The 22,207-nt window shown below is 36.2% G+C and overlaps 1 protein-coding gene across 3 annotated transcripts in view; it reads right to left on the bottom strand.

The window, feature by feature from the left end:
* Positions 1-22,207, bottom strand: part of DTL (denticleless E3 ubiquitin protein ligase homolog) — a 60,791-nt gene that overhangs the window by 30,025 nt on the left and 8,559 nt on the right. For all 3 annotated transcript variants that reach the window (XR_014246875.1, XM_082399933.1, XM_082399934.1), the window contains exons 6-13: positions 17,511-17,576; positions 16,179-16,291; positions 14,845-14,918; positions 12,560-12,663; positions 12,140-12,244; positions 9,353-9,465; positions 3,554-3,643; positions 1,012-1,147 (exon numbers count right to left, since the gene is read on the bottom strand). Coding sequence is in view for 2 of the 3 variants with exons in the window: in XM_082399933.1 (XP_082256059.1) it covers positions 1,012-1,147; positions 3,554-3,643; positions 9,353-9,465; positions 12,140-12,244; positions 12,560-12,663; positions 14,845-14,918; positions 16,179-16,291; positions 17,511-17,576 (801 nt within the window). In the remaining variant the exon portion in view is untranslated. The remainder of the gene's footprint in view (positions 1-1,011; positions 1,148-3,553; positions 3,644-9,352; positions 9,466-12,139; positions 12,245-12,559; positions 12,664-14,844; positions 14,919-16,178; positions 16,292-17,510; positions 17,577-22,207) is intronic.

Genomic DNA, 22,207 nt, shown 5'->3' with positions numbered 1-22,207 from the left:
TTCCTCCTGCAGTGATTCCTATATAGGTTAACGGCAACTCCACCCTTCTAGCTTCTCAAGCCAAAAATTCTGAAGTTATCCTTGATAACTCTCCCTTACGTCCCACATCTGATCCCACAGCACATTCTGTTGGCTCCATCATGTAAATATATACAGATTTTGAAGACTTTTTGTCCTACCATTTGCTACCTCTTTGGTCTAAGTCACCATCATTGTACCCTGATCCCCTTACAATTTGTTTTCAACACAGAAGTTAGAATGGTCAAGTTAAGAAAAGTCAGATCATACACTTCTCTATTCAAAACCCTCCAACAGCTTTTTGTCTGTCAGAATAAAAGCCAAAATCGTACAAGAACCTTATTTTCCACTACTATTCCCCTCTTCTCTTTTGCCCACTTTAGCCACAGGGACTACAGCTACATTAGCCTCTTTGAGGAACACAAAATATGCCAGGCCTGCTCCTGCTTCAGGGCCTTTGCATTTGTTTTGTCTGCCTAGAACATTCTCTAAAATATCCATATGGCTTATTACTTCATTATTTCAATTTTTTTACTCAGATATCATCTTTTCATTGAGGTCTCCCTGGGTACCTAATTTAAAATTTTAACAGCATGCTTTGCTATTTTCTCATTCCTTCATTCCTTTTTCCCTAACCACGTATTGTCATCTGACAAATTTTACTTCTTTAACTTGTTTACTGACTCTCACACTAATATGTAAGCTTCATTTACATCTTTGGGATTTTGAATCCCCAGCAACTTAGAACAGTGCCTAGAACATAGTAGATGTTCAACAAATACTTAAAAAATAAATCTACCGGTGTAGTCCACTGCCTTGTGTAGATGATAAACATAGTAGTGTTCAGAAAATATGTATTAAAAAGAATGTCAATGAGACGGTACTTTCCTCTGAAAATATACCAAATAAGATCAAATCTAGCTCACCATCTGTACTACAGAACTAAACCAATCAAACGATTAAAAAACTTAGAAAAATGCATGGGATCCTTACCTAGGTCAGCTCTCGCCTCTCTCTTCTTCTGAGAGGCCCAGCCCACTATGGAGAGTTTATCTCCTCCTGATTTCTCTTCTAAGTCTCTATTCAAGCGCCAGACTTTCAGTGTATTGTCATCAGAGCAGGTAGCAATCTACAGAGAACCAGGAAGGGAGTTAATAAGTTTCAATCAAAGATTCACAACAAAGTAAAAAGCAGGTATGTCTTAAGGGCTCATGATTAGAGAATTATTCTGCCTGATGTAACAGGATATAGAAAATGTTATCTGAAAGGTCAGATACTTTCATTCCTTGCTTTCAGGAATCATTCCAGGTTTCCAACGAAGTGAATCCTTTAGTTTCTTCTTTATATACATTCTGCTGGTATGACTTTTGTGACCAGTCATTTCTTAGCTACCTAAAGCTCTACTATAAAACCAGGTTCATTTCATTTTATTCTCAAGAAGTTGGGCAAGTCATTATCTTTATCACCTTCTGTGTAACTACGAAACATGTAATTAAATTAAGATGTCATTTTTACTCTTTCTCTTAAAAGATCAGTCAGTGTACGTCACTGACATTTAATTTGTATGACTTTCCACTGACTTCCTCAAGTTCTGGCTTATTGTTAAAGTAATGGGATAATTCCCAAGATCTGATTTAGTCCATGACTCTAGTATGCTGTGGCAAGTAGAATGAAACCATTCCCTGAGATTCTTTTTCAGATAGGTAAAGAAGCAATCTGGGAAAACGACACGTTCACTAGACTGAAAAAAGTTAAAAATAACCTTTGCCCCTTTAAAAATATCTAACCATTCCTGATCTTGGTCCCAAGCCTTTTATGGCAGAGAAAGTCCAGCTTGAAGAGCTTGTGGCAAATGGCCACTGGTACCAGAGCTGTTCCCCAGCATTTGTTTATATAATTTCTCTATTTCAGTAACTAAAGAGAGAGGAAAAAAAAGAACACACGTTCTCTTAAGTCTTGGTCCCCAAGAGGCTGGCAGCTTTTTCCTTTCCTCACTAGGAGGCCAAAAGAAGACACACATATTTAGCTGCTCAAAAGACATGCCTGGAACCCCCAGTTATTCTATAGTCTATAAACAAGTCATTACTTACAGAGCAATTACTAAATCTGAGTGTCCGAAAAGTTATGTTCTTTATCTTATTTAATTCTCACAATATAAAAAGCCTTATACTCAAATAACCTCATCCATAAAATGGGAATTAAGTTATTTGCCCAAGGTCACCACAATTAAGTGGCAGAGCTAGAATTTAAATCCAAGTTTTTCCAATTTCAAAGTGTAAATCTTTTTTTTTTTTTTAAAGCAGTATTTTATCTTCCTAATTCTAGGCTCGGGACAAAATTATTTTAAAGAACCTTTTAAAAAGGTGGTTGTTAAATTGGTATGAGTAAACAGCCCTGTTACTTCCTTTGAGTCTTTTTTCTGTGCAAAGAGATAAGGGCAATATACGATGGATGGAAAAAGATGATAATTAAATGAATAATAAAAAAAATTCATCTCAGTAAGTTCTTTGAAGATATAAAATTCCACATTAAAAGCAGGTGTTTCACTGGAAATCACAGGGAATCTTAGAGGGAAAATGCCATTGGGGTGTAATTTTTGGTGATTAAAGCAATGATTTCAAAAAAAGTCTATCATGAAGCTCATCACAGAAATGGTTATATAGGGATATAGAAATAAAAGGAAATCCACAGTAGTACTGGAAAGCTAGCAGGGATGCCATGAGTAGATCAGACCATGAGAAGATTCTGGAAGATAAAAAAACAGATGGGAACAATAGGCAACAAACCTTCAAAACCTAATAGATGAAAAGGAGCTCTCCACAGAAGGGACATTTCCTGCAAACCCAAAATAACCCGAAGACCAAAGGTAGGGGACTGGAGAAGTGAGTGGAACTAGGGCCACTATTATATGAAATCCCTACATATACGTGGAGTTTGTTTATGTTTCTGGGATTTCTACCTTTCAGGTTTTTTACTTGTTTTTAGTATCACTATTAAAAAAATTTTTTAAGTGAGTATATTTTCTTCTTTTCAAAGTGTCTAAAATACTTTGGAGCTACTTCTTCTCTAGTTTAGTCACAGACAGCCTAACACGTTAAGACTTCACAGAAAGCATTTTTCAGGCATGTGAGAACCCAAACTGAACTGTGAAGAACAGTCAAGGTGTTACCTTTAATACACCACATTGATAATATGTAGAAAGTTAGAAACACTAGTTTTCACCTTAGATTTTCTTTTTACCTTCGATTTTAAAATGAAATTTTATTAATGTTAAAGACTTAAATTCTATGTTTAGGAAAGGAATGACTCTAGGCAACTAAGAAATCCACTTATTCTTTAGTGCATAATACAGTTTATCTATTGGTATAAAAAACAGAATATGTGTGATTAATGATGATACAGATCCTGGATGGCCTCTAGATCTTTTAAATGTCTATTTAAACATAAAAGTCTGTATTAACTCTCAAGCTAACCTTGGGAAAACCTACAAACCTGTGATCTACTTTTTAAACCAACCACAGATTCACCTACAAACCTTTGTGAAGTCTGATGGACACCAGCACACAGATGTGACCTCTTGAGAATGACCCAGGAGCACAGTAGGAGGATGCCAGGGTATGGAGACCTATCACACCATCAAAAAGAAACAAACAAGTCAGCAGAGCAGTGGTAGTTCTGCCAGACAGAGGCTTCGAATCTCTCCATATCTGTACCTTAGAGAGCTTTAGGGTTGTTACCAAAAGCCCCTAGACATGCCTACTTATAGCTCAGAAAAAGTCCCAATGGGCAATGAAAGTATTTCTGTCATTAATGTGAGAAAACAATGAAAATAGCCAAAATAAGTAAACAATATGAGCTTAGATACCAGGACAGGTCTTATTTCAAATCAGGACAACTTAGCTATATGTATTTTGACTAAAACTCAAGACTGAAAGGGTAAGGTTCAGCAGCTAGGTAGTACACTTCAAGTGGAGCCTAGATAATTTTAGATCTTCTCTAGTCAGCTACTTCCAGGAACGCTGCACTTACTAAGTCCTGAAGGTACCTGAGACGTGCTAGCAGATCTCTTGGGACAAGAGGACAGTCTTTCTTCCAAAAGAAGACTCACTGACTTTTAAGAAAGCCCAAAGTTATACTCCTTCATTTTGAAGGGGTATAAGCTATATTTTACATGGCACTTTGTATCCTTTTTGGAAAAAAAATTCCTCTAAAATTTTATTTAAGTTCATTTGCTTAAAGAAATCTTGAATTTTCAAGTTAAGTATTGCCACACCTTAATACATTTTAATGTCTAAAGAAGTGTCACATTGTGCAGTACTACACGTGACTAAGAATATTTTCACCCTCATTGGATGCCATTAGTGATACGCGTTTGACAGCTGACTCATTCAAGAGCTGTCAATCCCTATCAGAGGCCATGGGCATTAATCAGCACAACATGGAGTACAAACTCACACAGCTATTATTAGCACGTGTGTTTGAAAAAGAGAAATTATTCTCTTTTCATTTTCCTGAGGCTCTGAATCATTGCTCATTTGTATGATGAAAGTGGAGGCATTCTGGGAAGAACATTTGTGAGAATGACTAAGTAAGCTTAATGGACTCCTCAGACTGTAGTTAAGGAGATTCGACGCACTGATTCATAAGGTTATCCAACTCAATTAGTACTACTCCTCTCTTGGGTTAAATGGCACATATGTAATGATTCAAAAAGCCAAAGAAGACAAAGAGCAGAATCTAATTTGCCTTGTTGGGCTTTTTCTTGAGATCTAAAAGGACTCACTTGCTGTCTACTGCTACAATGCCACAGAGAACAAGAGCTCACTCCTTCACAAGGTAGCATATTTTAGAAAAGACTTTCAAGATAGTCTCTATCTCAGCAGTCACAGAAATTCTTTATGGCCCCAGCCCATAAAGTTTCTCTACCCGAGGCCCAAGGAGTACTGCAAGCAGCAAGTTAAAAGGAAGAGGAAATCCTCATGTCCTCCTGACCCTCCCTGGTAACAACACATTATTTTACTCATTGGTTTGCTTGCCTATTGCTTCTAGCTCTTCATTTCATGATCCTGCCCCTTCCTCAGTTTCCTAGGCATTAAAATACCTAGGAAAACCTGACTGTCTATACCAAAGATTAAAATAAATGTCAAGAAAAAACAAATATCCACCAATAGAATGTATGTACATTTCTGCATTTATCTATAGGATTTAAAAGAAAAAAAACACAAAGGGTAGACCTGTTAGAAAAACTTTTTACAATTTGATAATAAGGCAGGAATAATAATAGTAACAAAAGTCAGCATTTATTGAAATGATTACCATGAGCCAGGCACTTTACACAGCATTAAAAGTGAGGGGAAGGTTCCTCAAACAGTTAAACACAGAATTAATTACCATATGACCCAGCAATTCTACTCTTAGGTATACACTCCCAGGAGAACTGAAGACATGTTCAAACAAAAATCTGTACATGAATGTTCATAGTAGCTTTGTTCATAAAGCCAAAAAGTGGAATAATTTAAATCCCCATCAACTGATGAATAAATAAGTAAAACAAGGTCTATACATACAGTGGAATATTCAGTCGTAAAGAGGAATGAAGTACTGATACATTCAACAACATGGATAAACCTTGAAAACATTAAGTGAAAGCAAAGCCAGGCATAAAAGATCATTTATAGGAAATGTTCAGAATAGTCAAATCCCTAGAGACAGAACATAGGTTAGTAGTTGCCAGAAGCTGAAAGTGACTCTTAAAGGGTATATGGGGTGATGAAAATGTTTGGGAATGAGACAGTGGGGATGGTTGCACAATACTGTGATTATATGAAAAAAAAAATGACTGAATTGTACACTTTAAGGTGACTACAATGGTGAATTTTACATTATACAAATTCTATCTCAACAAAAAAAAGTGGAGGGAAGGGCATGTTGTGGGCTGGAATGAGAACTAATGTCCAACAAGTTTTTATGAATGTTAGTAACAAATGTTTTCACAGGGCTTCCCTGGTGGCGCAGTGGTTGAGAGTCTGCCTGCCAATGCAGGGGACACGGGTTCGAGCCCTGGTCTGGGAGGATCCCACATGCCGCGGAGCAACTGGGCCCGTGAGCCACAATTGCTGAGCCTGCGCGTCTGGAGCCTGTGCTCCACAACAAGAGAGGCCGCGATGGTTAGAGGCCCGTGCACCGCGATGAGGAGTGGCCCCCGCTTGCCACAACTAGAGAAAGCCCTCGCACAGAAACGAAGACCCAACACAGCCATAAATAAATAAATAAATAATAAAAAAATTAAAAAAAAAAAAAAAAATGTTTTCACAGTTGAGGACTACCCTAGTATGGTAAACTATACTTGGTGACTACTTCAAAGAAGATTAATTTCTTCTAATGAAACTCAGGTGACTTTTAAATCCTTCATTTTTATTCAAATAAGTTTTTATTTATTGTCACTTCATTATTATAAAAATATTATCACAATGAGAATTTCATTTTTTAAAAACCTCCCTCTACTTTCAAACAGGAAGAGGAGACTATTAAATCCAAGAGACATTTAAACATCTATGCATTCTGGGAATGGTCAAATCACAGAAAACTGTCCTCTCTTACAAATTGTAGTTGTTTTAGAATAAAGACTAACTCAAGGCATGAGAAATTCCGAAGTTAAAACTCCCAGAACTATGAAGTAACTGGCTCTAACCTACAGACTTCATAAAACATTTTGTATACTTGAACATGCAAAAAAGATCAGCACCTTTTCTCAAAAAAACCTCCTTACTCTGCCCAGTTAGAAACCAAACCTAATCTTCATTTTTGCCATGAGATCATTTATACTTCCTAACGTGTCAGGCTCAATGTTTCGCCAGTCAGTGGTAGAATGACGGTGCTGAATCAGTTTATTTATAACCACTTCAGTACCATTCAGTGGCTCTATCAGCAATGAACCAGGGAAGGGGAGGTGGGTAGAGGTGAGGGTAGGACAAGCGGTAGGAAATTAAAAAAGAAAAATAACATAATATTAAATCTTTTTATTCTTAAGTCTTAGGCCTCAGTGTCAGAAAGTCTAATTACGTTACATCTCCCGGCCAGTGGTGAGGATTAAAAGGCCATTCTCTTCTGTCTTGAGATCTAAAACTCCCTTCTTTCACCCTGTTTTCTTGGGCCCATGGGCTTTTTTGGCATAGGAGAATCCTAACACCTGAGAGAATTCTGACCTAACAGCCTGAATACTCAGCTTGTGTGAAATTTTTTTTAAACTACACCCCTCCCACTTTTCCTTATCATGGAAAAGAGAAACTGAGCCACCTCACTAGGCACATTCAATTTTAGGAGCAGTAAGTTTGCCAGGATCTCAAATATCAGAACCTGCACACTGAGTTATGTGTGGACAGGCAGGAGAACATCATGTCTGAACCACATCATTCAGCACCGACATGTGACCCAGCCTAGAATTCAGAAAGGGTCACCCATGTGTGTGATACCCACTGATTGGATGTCTGAAAATGGGTTACTAATGAACCGCCAAGTATCTTTACTGCATGTCTTTAAAGAGAGGAAGCATCCCTCAACACTGATTTCTTGAAACCAAGAAGGAAAAAAAAAAAAAAAAAAAAAAAAAAAAAGCAAGCATTTGTACTAGAGCTAGGGAGGAACTTTAATTATGTATATATATAATTAAGAAGCTGATTTTAAATGATTTAAAGAAATGATCAGTGCCTAAAGTTTTCTTTTTTTGCATAATCCTTTATTATACTTTTTGGTATGTCTGAAATTTTGTTTTTAAGAAAAAACTTAAAAAGATACAGACCTTGGTAGGAATAAAATCCTCTAACTAAGTTGGGAACCAAAGTAGAGAAGGAAAATGTAGGTAAGACAGTGAGGGAAGGGGAAAGGGAAAACCAAAAGGCAATAAATACGCAGCATAAGACCAGATTATGAGACAGAAACATTAGTGCTAGTCACATAAAGTTTAAAGCTCAAGTCAGAAGAACTTTATAGACAGGAAGCTATGTAAAAACTCTTACCATAAGAGGGGGTTCTCAAGTATATATTTTATAAGCAAATTTTTCATTTTATAAATACAACAAATGTGCTTGAAGAAAAAGAGGTAAGGTCAACACAAAAGCATCTTGGATAGAACAATATCTCCACCTTGTGACCATCTAGGTTATTGTTACTAAAGCTTTTGATAAGGTAGTGTTGCATTTTTGCAACTAGAGTTGCAAACCTAGAGGTATATAGAAAAAGCATTTTTTAGTACCTCCCTCAGGACCAGATGAAATTAAGCTGAAGAATTATGCTTCATACCTGACAGGATCTACCCCTGTCCTGCATTAAAGATATGACTTTCTAGAGATTGGCAGTACTAAGAATGATACAATTTCCTCCTGAGAAGGAATTTGGTAATATTGAACCTATAGGTCTATGAAGTTTTAGACATTATGACTCCAAAATCCAAAATGCATGAACTCTGATCATTCAATTCACCAATATCAAGGAAGTTTATGATATTATAGGGCAATCTGGAAGATAATAATTTCTAGCCCTAGGAAAACAATGCCTAATGCTTATTCTTTCTCTGAACTCAGACATTTCTATAATTAATTATTCCACAAGAGACATTTTCCAGTGGTCAGCAAGTGCTACTTATATTTCAATTTTCTCTACTTGACTTCAAATTGACAGCATTAACTTTCTTAGCCTATAGTAGTCACTTTAGAACCACTGTTTATTTAAAATGTAAAAAAAGAAATTATAAATTTCTGTAACAGAAATGGGAAATCTGTAAAATAAATAAATAAATGAATAAATAATGCTATTAAAGATATACAAAACTGACAAAGCAACCACATCTATTTCAATAACCTGAAGATTGGCCACTTAGAGGAGAGTAAAGAACACAATTATTATATGAATATTTTTGAGTGAGTGTTTTTTGCAAGTGTGATTCGGGGGTAGGATTCTAGGATTCAAACACTGTGTTTTGAATGAGAGTTTGAAAACACAGGGCAGAAAGGCAGAACAGCATGTTTTTCCAGGAAGCAAGACAAAGTACTGAAGATTCTTTCCAGTCTTTTGAATTCTCAACTTCCTGATAATCTGTAAAACTGTTGGAGGATATAGATTGTCAATTTCTGAGAAGCTGACCATGAAAGTGTGATATCTTCTGTCAGAATCAGAGTGAAGTTTTGGCTATATAAGAGGCAAGAAGCAATTTTTACTAAACATCTGATACAGAAAAGTTAAAGTATGTGTTTACATTAACCTTACTTCATCTTGGACAGAAGAAATATTTGCAAGAATACTTCAGCCTCACCTTTGTGGGGAAAGTTTGGTAACTTACCTTCCAGATGTAGGCAGCTTCATCACTTGAGCCACTGACTAAAAACTGGTCATCTGGACTAATACTGGACTTAACATAAAAGGTAGAGTTCTGATGTCCATTGAAGATAGCCACTGCCAGAGGAAAAAAAATCAAATTACTTGGCTCTTGGTATTTCCAGTTTTCAAATAAATGCAGAGTATACATGTTCTAACAAGTTTTATTAGTGTACTGATTACTGAAGCAGATGGTCAAGCTAGTCACCAAATAAAAAAGAACTGGACATTGGCAGGAAAAGAATGGAAATCCTAGAAAGAGGCTTTATATTAGACCCAATCTCACAATCTAAGCCCAAATACTTGGTATGGAGCTGGATGCAGAGAAGAAAGTGATGAAAAATATTCTTAAAGGACAAGAACGGAGCCGGGGTCCAAACCTTTAGTAAAATACCTTTATTAGACCCTCTCTCCCCACCCCAGGCTAGGTTTTTTCCATTGCATTAAACATTGGTCTTTCCTCCTCTTAGACTTTAAATCTCTTAAGGATAAATTTCATAAATATCATTTTCTTTCCTCACTTAGACCTTATAATGCTTTGAACAGAGGAGATCTTCAAACGTTTGTTGTATGAATAGGTAAAAATCAATGAAAGGAGAGTTAAGATTTATGGATAGCTTATCTGAGATGTGGTAACCTTTAATCTAGCACTTTAAATAGGCTGAAGAGTAGAAGTGGCCAGTGGGGTAAGCTATATATTCATATGTAAGATACTCCAACTAGGTTAGGTTTAGAGTTCTCACTATCCAATCTAGCATAATGTGCTTGACAGGTTCTTTTATCCTAAGGAGACCAAAACCTGAGGCCTCTGGCATCAGCATACTACTAGGAAATAAAAGAAAAAAATCTCAGTCATTAGAAAATTTAAGGATACATTTAGGCAGGAAAAAATATTTCACTCCAATCTTCTAATGGAGGGGAAAAGAGAATTATTAAGGGACTTAACAGCTTTCTGTAAGTACTCACAAAAATCCCTTCCTTTTGCTAGAATAACACTGGAAAAAAACCTTTGTATTTATAGACCTTTAAGAAAAAGCCTGCACATCAAATAACCCCCACATCAAATACTATTACTGTGAAAGTTAAGCAGGATATGAATCAATTCAGATACACATATTATAGAGCTACTATGATAGATAAATCCCCACAAAATAAACAGGCTCCTTTATTCTGACTACAACTCCAAAACTACAATTGTTCATCTTTCTCAACTCTTAGCTATGAATGGAAAACTATAGACCAAATTTCCCACTAAACTCGTAAGAATTTATTGCCCTCTGCTGGTCTAAGAAAGCCAACATAAAGTACACAGTAAATGTTTCAAACCATGTGAAAAATCCTTCTAAAACCTATATTGGCTTTAATTAGTTTAGTTTAATCTTTGACAGTTCGGGCTTTTAAAATGCTTCATTAAAGTGCTTCAGAGTCATCTCTATGAACATCACTTAGTGTAATAATATGCTGTGAATTAAAAGTATAGGAGATCAAGTATTGAGTCCAGGACCCTTTCTAAAGTTTTGAAAAAGACGAGCAATTACCAGATGTGTCACAAACACACACACACACACACACACACGTCTGTCTTTCAATTTCTAAGGAACATACCTATCTATCTACTTACCTACCTATCTATATATGAGAGCCAATCAAATTATTTCAGGAGCACAGGAAAAAGGTTACTAAATTATTAGTAAAGTGGCCTTGGGCATATTTGTTTTCACGGCAGAAGGACAACTAAATTCAAAGCCCCTTTTGGTGCCAGACTATAACAAAATGATACAGAAAGAGCTCTTGGACATCTGATAATATAATTAGGCTTTTATCTTTTAGGGAAAAATTTTAAAGAGTCTGTTTTATACGGCTAAATAAATCAGAAGTTGTCCAAGTTCTAATTCCATTCACGAAGACAGCAAGCAAAGTTATAAAACCTCTTCCCTTTTCCAAATACTCCTATTCTTGTTTAGACAACGTCAGACCTAACCCAGGGCATTGAAAATACCAATTGGGTAACTGCCACAGATACCAAAGTCCTAACAATGGCTAGGGGTCAGTCTTTAGAAATGTCTCTAAGAGCCCAGCTAAATTCTGTACTATTTTAAGATTTCTTTTTTATCAACACATCTTACTTTACTGGGAACCGGGTAGCTCTAGGGATTGGTTATAGAATTCAAAGTCAGTTTCTGACAGAGCTATACCTGAGAAGTAGGTTACAAATATGCAGCTTGCTTAAATAATTGATAATGTTCTTAAAATGATGAAATTCAAAATTCAAATTCATACCCTTTTAGAGTATGCTTGAAAAACTTTGATTTTTTAAAATGTCATTTATCAGCTTTAAAGTCAGATTCCACTTATAATTTTCTTGAAGAAAAATAAAAAGGTGAGGTTAGGGAAAACACCCAGAGGTCCCCTAATTTTAATGAACAGTTCCCAAATAGGACAAAACCCAGGCAGAACAGCCTTCTCTATCCCACAAAAACTGAGATAATTTTAAGTATACCCAAAGGGGTATAATTTCGGGACAGACTCACTATTAAGTTACCATATAGAGCAGGATTCTGTTCACTTGTGAAACCATCACAAGGTAAATACATCTATGAAAACATCACTGAAACTAATCAAAGACCCCAAAGTCCTTATATGTCTTCATAAATTTGGTACAGAAAAAAAAAAAAATCAACATTAAATTCTCATTAACAAAAAACACCATATTAGTTTCCAGGAAAGAGAATCTGAATGACTAAGCTCCTACCTGGAGAAGTCTTTAATCCAGTCATATTGAACATGTAGATGTTGTCATCTGTGCAGTTAGCAAATAAAGTAGAGCCAGTAGAATCCAAAATCAGACTTGAGTATCCTAGAAAAAGGAAACTTTAGTTAGCATGTGCTGATGAAGGAGAGTAGAACTGAGGTGAAAATGATCTTTTTAGATCATTTCACAAGAAGAATCATCAAAATTCTTCTTCCCTAAAGTATATACAAGCCAAAATTATTCTTGGGAGTTTCTATCTTTTGAACTTCAAAAAGATACTTCCATATATTAGTTTCTCAAGTCAACAGAGAATAATAGTTGCTGAAAACTAGCTTGATATTTACTTTAAAAATTTTAACAAAAACTTACATATCCAAAAAAGTCCTACAAAAAAGTCCTAATGAATACGCAAAGGCTTACCTAGTTTTCGAGTGCTGCTACCTGGGTACAGGAAAGACTTGGATGCTATGGGTTCTTGCCGATAAGCAGTATAATTCTTACGTAAATCCCATATTTTGATTACCCTAAAAACCAAGGTAAAGAAATAGTTATTTTGTAGTCCTTCTCCAACACCAATCAGTTTCAACTACGTTTGAAATGTGAAATGACTTTTAATCTAATTCCTCTGGCACATCAACCAGGTACAGTGAGGATATGTCATTGGGAACCAGATTGAACTATCTCATACTCTTGTCTCCAATGTCAGGCTAACAATTCTGGCAGAAAGGAAACAGATGCGATCTGACCCACTGATGGGTTGCCCTGAGTTTACTTCAAGGGAGCGGAAGAGGAAGATGAAGGCTGACTGCTGATAGTCATTGTTTCATTGTTTTCAGAAAAAAGCACTTCCTAAGCCTTTAACATTCTGCATGTAACCTTTGACATCATTAAGTATTAAGCTCTGTCCCTATGGTTATATCTCTATATATTAACTCCTTAAGTAATCTAGTCTAAACAAATTTTCCTGTGAAATAAAGTATTTTTTCATTTCATCTACTGGAATAATTTTCTTAATTTTCTACATCTACTTTGTAGGCAACTTGAAAACACAAGCTTGGTTATAAAAGGGAAGTATCCTTGGAAGCAAAGTTTTCACAGCCATTTACAAATATAAATAATAACCTTTAGATAATTCTACATTTGTGCCTGAGAATTCAGTCCACAGAAGAGTTTAAGTGTCCAGAGGACACAATAGAAATTCTAGTTTATTAAGCCATCATATTTTTAAATTAAAACTTTTGAAGGGAGGGATGCCTTGGGAGATATAATGGGCAAAAATGGGGCAAAGAAGAGAATTTTAAAAAGAAAGAGCCCCTATACTCAGTGAACTTAAATTCCAACAAAGCAAACAATCAAGAAGTATCACAAACTTATTTGGAAGCCAAAAATTCAGAGCAATCATAGAAGGAAAGTATGTGAAAATCTTTAGGCCTATCAATCTAGTTAGATTGCTCCCAGAAATGCCAGTTACATGCCCAGAATCAAATTACTCCTTTTAGGATATTACTAAACCAGAGAAGATAAAATCCAAAATACAGGCATACCTCATTTTACTGTGCTTCACTTTATTGTGCTTTGCAGATATTGCGTTCTTTTACAAATTGAAGGTTTGTGGCAAGTCTATAGGTGCCATTTTTCCAAAAGCATCTTCTCACTTCATGTTTCTGTGCCACATTTTGCTAATTCTCCCAATGCTTCAAACTTTTTCATCATTATTATATTTGTTATAGTGATCTGTGATTGGTGATCTTTGATGTTACTATTGTAATTGTTTTGGCATTTTTTAGCAATCAAATTTTTTTTTTTTTTAAACTTTGTGTTTATTTATTTATTTATTTTTATGGCTGTGTTGGGTCTTCGTTTCTGTGTGAGGGCTCTCTCTAGTTGCGGCAAGTGGGGGCCATTCTTCATCGCAGTGCGCGGGCCTCTCATTATCATGGCCTCTCTTGTTGCGGAGCACAGGCTCCAGACGCGCAGGCTCAGTAATTGTGGCTCACGGGCCCAGTTGCTCCGCGGCATGTGGGATCTTCCCAGACCAGGGCTCGAACCCGTATCCTCTGCATTGGCAGGCAGATTCTCAACCACTGCGCCACCAGGGAAGCCCCAAATATTTTTATATTAAGGTCTGTACATTGATTATTTTAGACATAATGCTATCGCACACTTAATAGACTATAATGTAAATATAACTATATAGTAATATAATAAACTATGATATACTAATATAAATATAGCATAATATAAATATAACTTTTATATACACTGGGAAACCAAAAAAATTCGTGTGACTCACTTTATTGCAATATTAGCTTTATTGCAGTGGTCTGGAACCAAACCTGCAATATCTCTGATATATACCTGTAACAGAAATTTTGCTCCTCAAAATAAGAATCCTTGATTAAATTATACTGCACAGACAAGCAAGTTACCCAGCCAGCTTCTCTATAATAGCAGCAGCAGCCAACACTCCTCCTATATGCTAGAAATGTGCTAAGTGTGATACATTATCTCATTTAATTATTTGAGCAAGAGTCCTAACTAGATATTTTCCAGTGTGATCTGTAATTCCTCTTCTCAGCTGGGTACTCACTATGTTGAAAGCTAAAAGCACACACATTGAATTATAATGGGTCTAGGTGACTTCCCCATCACAGTTCACGAAAGACAGCTCACCAAAAGAACCAAGAAATAAAGACTCGTCTTACCCATCCACGGCTCCTGCTGAGACTAATGTATTCTCATCTTGAAAGAGGACCACAGTAACACTCTGCTGGAAATCCTATAGCACAAGGAAGAAAAAGAAAAGAAGGAAATCCTATTTTGGGTATAACAATCTTCACTATCAAGAGACCAAGGTGCTAAAATGATGGCTTCTTCCCCTGAACTGAGTATGACTAGATCTTGCCCTTCCAATAATCCTAGTCAGATATATATGCAGACCAAGAAGTAATTTTAGCAAGAAAATGGCCTAAACATCATGTTATATTACATAGTATGAACACTTTGACTCGTATTCAAGAAAAAACTGGTGATTAACACAAGATTTTAGTACTTGTCTAAGTCTACTGGCTCTAGTTGAAATCATCCTTACTGTCTATCCTTAGGAACCTCATTTAACCTGTACCTGTTTTATCTATAAAATGTTGCCGTCTATCCAGATTGTCATATAGGAGTGTCTAAAGAATTGTGAATGAAAGATGGTTACATGCTCTGAAATATCTAAAGGAGCTAGTAGAGTTTTACCTCCTAATTGCTGTTAAGTTTTCTTGGCTAAGAATCTGATGAAATGTCTGAAATGTTACTCATTTTAACTTCATCTGGCCTCCAAAAACCACATGCTAACCCTGTCAGTTCCCATTCATGCCCGTGTAATTTTAAGTCCTAATGTTCTAGCAACCACACGTCCCCAAAATATTAACTAAGACTCTACAGACCAAGAATACTAGAAAAATAAACAAATTCAAATAAGAGCACTGGTGATTTTTCTTAAAGAAAAAAGCTGTATTATGGCATTGTTTGAGCTTTGACTATAATATGTTAAAGAGGTACTATATTTTACCCCAATATTTCTCAAAATGTTTTATAATCTTCTGCCAAATATTAAAAAAATAAAAAACTAAAAAACCCATATCTTTTCTGCAGTTTGTATTATGAAAAGAACAACAGGGATTCCTTTCCCCTACAGAATACTGTATCATGGTACTTAATATGCTTCTTCAAACTACCCATCTCCCTTTCCTAATGAATCACATCATACTGTAGATGATGTGTATGCATGGAGATCTCTAGGGATAAGTCTTAGGAAACTGAATTTTTAACATATTCCCCAAGTGACTCTGTTGCACACTAGAGTTTGAGTACCAGTACCGTAGGTACTGAACTGGTATTAAGCAATAAACCAGTGACATCAAGAGGAAATGAAGATTCTCATTCATTGGCTGAATCTCTAGCTCCTATTTTATGCCCAACGAATTCCCTAAAATGAGACTCTATGCTACTGTCAAGATCTGCACACATGTATACAGCTATAAAACCTTACCACAGAAGGAGCAAGCCCTTTTGAATTCTGTTTCTTCTTAGGTTTTGAAGGGGTTTGCTTGTCTAAGGTATTGTGAGCTCCACTGATTTGATTCACTTGCCTATAAAATCCATCTGAAAAATATTCCAAGGTAAATGGTTTAGGTTTCAGAACTTTATTCCCATGCTGAATGTAACATTTATATATAAGATGTCAAAATTAATTATATTCTTTATTAAATTAGTGAAATTAGAAGCCAGCAGGGCTACTGTACTACATCTCTTGTGGTGAGATGATGATGTATAAAAAGGAAATAAGCACAAGGATACTTATAGCAGCTTTATTCATAACTGCCAAAACTTGGAAGCAACCAAGATATCCTTCAGTAGGGGAATATATGAATAAAACTGTGGTATATGTAGACAATGATATATTATTCTGTGCTAAAAAAAAATGAGATACCAAGCCATAAACAGACCTTAAATACATATTACTAAGAGAGAGAAGGCAATCTGAAAAGGCTACATACTGTGTGATTCCAATTGACATTCTGGGAAAGGCAAAACCATGGAGATAGTAAAAGATCAGTGATTGCTAGAGGTTAGGGGGGCGTTCAGGATGAATAGGTAGAGCACAGAGGACTTTTAGGGCAGAGAAACTATTCTGTATGATACTATAATGGTAGGTATATGTCACTATACGTTTGTCACAACCAAGAGAATGTATAATACCAAGAGTGAACCATAATGTAAAGTACAGACGGACACTGGGTGATAATGATGTGTCAGAGTAGGTTCACCAATCGTAACAAATGTCCAACTCTGGTTGGACACTGGACATGTTGACAGTGGGAGAGGCTGTGTGGGAACAGGAGGTATATCAGTACAGAGAGAACTCTTTGTACATTCTGTTCAATTTTGCTGTGTATCTAAAATTGCTCTAAAAAATAGCCTATTAAAAATAATTTTTTTAAAAAAAAGTGAAGCAGGGAGATGATCATTGCTTTCTGCTTAATAGCATCATGGGGCAATGTGAGTATAATTATATATTTAGTTTAATCCAATTCTTTAAAGTTCCCAAATTTTTAAAATTAAAATAAAAGATCATGTACTAATAATTTCAATTCAATCAATAATTTAGGTAAATGGCATTATAGTTCAGAAGACAATATGAGGTAAATATGGAGGGTAATACTTAAAACAATCACTAAGATCCTGAGAACTGAACAGAGCAGAATTGGGGTTTATGAACATGTGCCCCCTGGTGGTAATCAGGTGAAATAGTTGATTCTTTCATTCAGAATTATTATGGGGCAATCCCACATATATCAAAATTAAAATGGAACTAGATTACCTTTTTTGTTGCACCTGGTGTCCCAGACCATAATGTTGCCATCTCTTCCACCTGTACAGAAGACAGCTGCAGACACATAAACAGTTTATCAAGAAGTTAACAAAACCAGTCAGTGACACATATATTTCAATTTAAATTTCCTAGAGTATCTATTATATGCTAGGTACTGTAATTGGCACTGGAGATTAAAAATGATAAAATATATAGCTCAACACAAATAAGAAAACAAAGCTGTGAAGGGAAAGGATTACAAAGAACTCAAAATGCTTATGTTGAGCAAAAACTTGATAGAATAATCCCTCTCTGTAAATTTTCTTTAAAACCACATGAAATACTATACTATAAAGTTGTAGTAAGAATAACGATAAATAAGCAATAACCAAAATATACTGAGTGCTTATTAAGTTTTAGACACTATCCTAAGTGCTTTTTTATAAATGACCTCAATCCTTGTTATCAACCTTTTAGGTGGGAATTATTATCCCCATTTTACAGATAAGCAAACTAAGGCACAGGGAGGATATGTAACTTGCAAAGGTTATTATTTTTGGCAGTATGTATCCAGAGCCCATATTCCAAACCTCCAAGCTGTATTGTCTCAGTATAAAGATACGAACCAGATCCACATAAAGTTTGTGAAAGGGGTTGCCTCTGGGGATGGAAGGAGGGCAGTGAGATCGGAGGAGGGAACACAGGGGAACTCCAGTTTATCTGTCATACTTTATTCTTTAAAATTAAACCAAAAAATTCTGCTTCCTGATGAAAGAGTGAGCACTTATCAAATTAATCCACCTGCATTAGTTTATAGCTAATGCAGGTGGATTAATTAGATAAGTGCTCTGGTCAAAATACAAAAAACAGCTACTTGAGGGTCGTATAGAGATTGACCAAAAACATAAAATTTTTGTAAGGGAGTCAACACCTGAAGCAAGTGACTGGCCTAGGGTAAGTTCCTGATTTTTTGAGGTTTTACCTTGAGGGCAGCCACAGTTGTAGCATCAGAACCAGGCAGCCAAAGTGCCAACAAAAAGACCATCTTTCAAGCCAAAGGAACTAGGAAAAGAGGACAGGGGCAACAAGAGCTGCCAGAGGAAGTGGGGAAGCCTGGAGAGCAGAGAAAGGGAAACCCTAATTCTGTGTTTAAACTTAGCTCAAGTCTCTGGCTGACCCCCAAACCATATGTGCATAGGAAAGCTAAAAGCAGCTTGCAACTAAGGCTTAAATTAAAGAACTGAATTGAGATCCGACCTTCTGAACTGACTGCCTCCCCACAGGTTTGACATTATGCAATTTGAGTCTAAATGATTTAACTGCCTGTTAAAACAAAAACACCAACTCTTTCCTGAGCAACATAACAGAATTCAGAGTCCAACACACCATTCCCAATGCCCAGGGTATGATCTTAAATTACTTGCCATATACAGAGACAGGAAAATGCGCCATTCTCAAGGGAAAAGAAATCAACAGAGGCCAGCCTCAAAACAACCCAGATGTTGACTTATCAGGTCTGGTTGTAAAACAGATATGACTGTCAAGTGAAATAAAGAGACACTCATAATCAATGAAAAGGTGAGAAATCTCAGCAGAGTAACAAACAGAACTTATCGAAAACAAATGGAATTTTAGAACCCAAGCCCACAACTTCTGAAATGATAAAATTCACTGGATAGGCTTAAGAGGAGAATGGAGAAACAGAGGAAAAAGTCTATGAACTTGAAGACAGATCAACAGAAATCATTCAATCTGAGGAAGAGAGAAAAATAAGATTGAACATTATGCTAAGTGAAAGAAGCCAACAACATATTGTGTGGTTCCATTTATACGAAGGTGCAGAAGAGGCAAATTATAGAGAGAGAAAGTAGTTCAGTGGTTGTGTAGGGCTGGTAAGACGGAAAGTACTGCTAACAGGTTCTGGTTTCTTTTCGGGTTGATGGAAACATTCTAAACTTAGATTGTGGTGATGGCTGCATAACTTTATAAGAAAATTAAAAACCAGTGAAATGTACACATTAAATGGGTGAATTTTATGGGGTGTTAATTATATCTCAAATTTAAGAAAATTGAAAAAGATGAACAAAGCTTCAAGGATTCATGGGACAATTTCAAAAAGTCTAATACATGAGCAACTGGAGTCCCAGGAGAGAAAATTCGGCAGAAAAAATATTTCAAGAAATCACGGCAGAAAAATTCTCAGATTCAGTGACACATATTTGTACATTTACAAATTCAAAAAGCTCAGCAAGCCTCAAACAGGATAACTTTGAGGGGAACCATGCCTAGACACATCACAGTCAAACTGCTGAAAACCAAGACAGAAAATCCCAAAGGCAGTCAGGAAAAACAACATATTACATACAGGGAAATGATTCGAATGACCACAGAGTACTCAACAGAAACCATGTTAGACAGTAGAACAACACCTTCAAGTAATGAAAGGAAAAACCCTGTCAACCTGGATTTTATATCCAACAAAAATATCCTTTAATAATGAAGATGAAATAAAGAAATTTTCATATAAAGGAAAACAAAGGGGATTAATTACAACCAGACTCGAACTGCAAGAAATGTTAAGGGATGTTCTTCAGGCTGAAGAGAAATGATTTCAGAGGACAGGGGAAAGATGGTGCTGCTGGGGGAAATCATGAGTTCAGTTTTAGGTATGCTGAACTTGAAGTGCTTGTAGGAAAAGTGAAAGCTGGAAATACAATCTGGTTCAATATAAGTGGAGCAAAAAACAAAACAAAATTGGAATAGATGAAACTGTCCAGGGAGAAGGTACAGACTGAAAGGAAAAGATGGCCAAATACCAAATCCTGGGCCATGTCAACACTTCAAGTTAGGTAAAGAAGTGGAGTTCACAAAAGCAATTATGAAGGAATAAACAGAAATACTGATAACCAGAGGGAGTGGTATCACAGATTCCAAGGAAGAAAACAATTTTCATGAATTTTAAAATAACTTGCCAGAAGTGTCAAATATTGAACAAGTAGAAGGCAGGGTGATTTCAGGAAGAGAGATGGAATGGATTGAACCAAACTGAGATGAGGACATTTAACCAGGTTTTGATTACTCTTAAGAAACTTAGAAGAGATAGGAAATAAGACAGGATGATAGCTGAAGGAGAATACAAGGTTAAGATGTTTCTTTCTGGACAGGCCACAGATATGCTTGAGTTTTTCCTATGGAGAAAGAGCCAAGAGAAGGAAAGCTTGAAGACAGAGGAGCTGTGGGGATGTAAGTGATAGCATAAGGTCTTGGGGAGGATCAAGAATGTTTCTTAACCTTAGCTGCACACTGGAATCCCTTGAGGAATTTTAACACAATAGATGCCTGGCCCACCTCCTAGAGATTCACACTTAATTGGTATTTTAAAAAACCTCCCCAATGTGTATAACTGAGTCACTTTGCTATACAGCAGAAATTAACACAATGTTGTAAATCAACTATATTTCAATAAAAACAAAACAAAACAAAACACCTCCCTAGGTGACTAATGAGTCAGGGTTGAGAATCAGTGCCCTAGGAAGAAGGATTGGCCTTAAACTGGAGAATGAAGAATGAGAAAGAAGGTGCAAATTTGAAGATAAGTTTGTAGGAGGGGAAATAGAAAAACACTTATAATTATTTTTAATGACCCACTAGAAGTTCTAACACCCATTTTAATCACACAAAACACACATCTGTGAGTAACTGACAATTAGAGATGAAAACATTTTCCATGTTTTCAGGTGGTAGATACTTAGGGAAGGCAAATTCCACTAGTATAACTATGTCCTTTAGGATTTTTTGTATCCTGCCCATGTAGGGCTGAAAGAACTGGATCATGATCTTTCCTACCATGTTACCTACAAAAAAACCCCCCCAAAAACCAAAAAACAAACCCCAAAAAAACCAACCCACTAAGCATTTATATGCTCCTCAGTTTTGTGTTTGTTTGTTTTGGTGTGTGTGTGTGTGCATTCACATCACACTTCATTTTTATGCTTACAATGTTTTTGTGAATTCGGAAATGAAGGTCCTGGGAGATAAAAATGACTTTGCCCAAGAATTTAAAGGCAGAAAGCAGAACAAAACACAGGGCTTCTATGTATGGTTGTAAAAGTATGCCCTGCACAAGAACACTTGGCTGAGGGGGTAGGGGCTAAAATCTGTGTTTTAGCGACCAAACTATGAAGACTTGGGAGCAGTGTCCAACCAGACTACTCACACTAGGGCACCTGTGAACTACTGGGAGCCGTGATAAAGGTTACCACTTTTTCTACTAGACCACACTGGCATAGATTCAATGCACAGAGTTTTAAAAATTAAGCAAAGGGACCGAAAGATACGGTGTTTCCCTTTTCTATTACCCTTTAAATAAACAAATTTACTTTAAGTACATTTTCATGACTTTAAATTATTTTTATAAACTTACAATGAACTCTGACACAGGGGTGTAGTAAACTAGAACACAAGCATACCTAACTTTATACAATAGATGTGTTAATGAAAAGTTATGCAGAGATAAAAACTATGTCATGTATTTCCTCTTCAAGGTTCCAGTCTCAACAGCAACCAACTGACCTTTTTTTAAAGTCCAAACCAGCTCAACAACTCAGTTTAGTACTCCTGAGTGCTCAGGTGAATAAACAAAAACATTCCTTTTAAAAATAGAATATTTTTTAATGATAAAGGAAACTATACTGTTTATTTCTATT

Source organism: Balaenoptera borealis, assembly GCF_965194805.1.
Source record: "Balaenoptera borealis genome assembly, chromosome: 1".
NCBI classification, from domain to species: domain Eukaryota; kingdom Metazoa; phylum Chordata; class Mammalia; order Artiodactyla; family Balaenopteridae; genus Balaenoptera; species Balaenoptera borealis.
The sequence above is the reverse complement of the archived record's forward strand: the minus strand, read 5'-3'. Positions and strand labels throughout refer to the sequence as shown.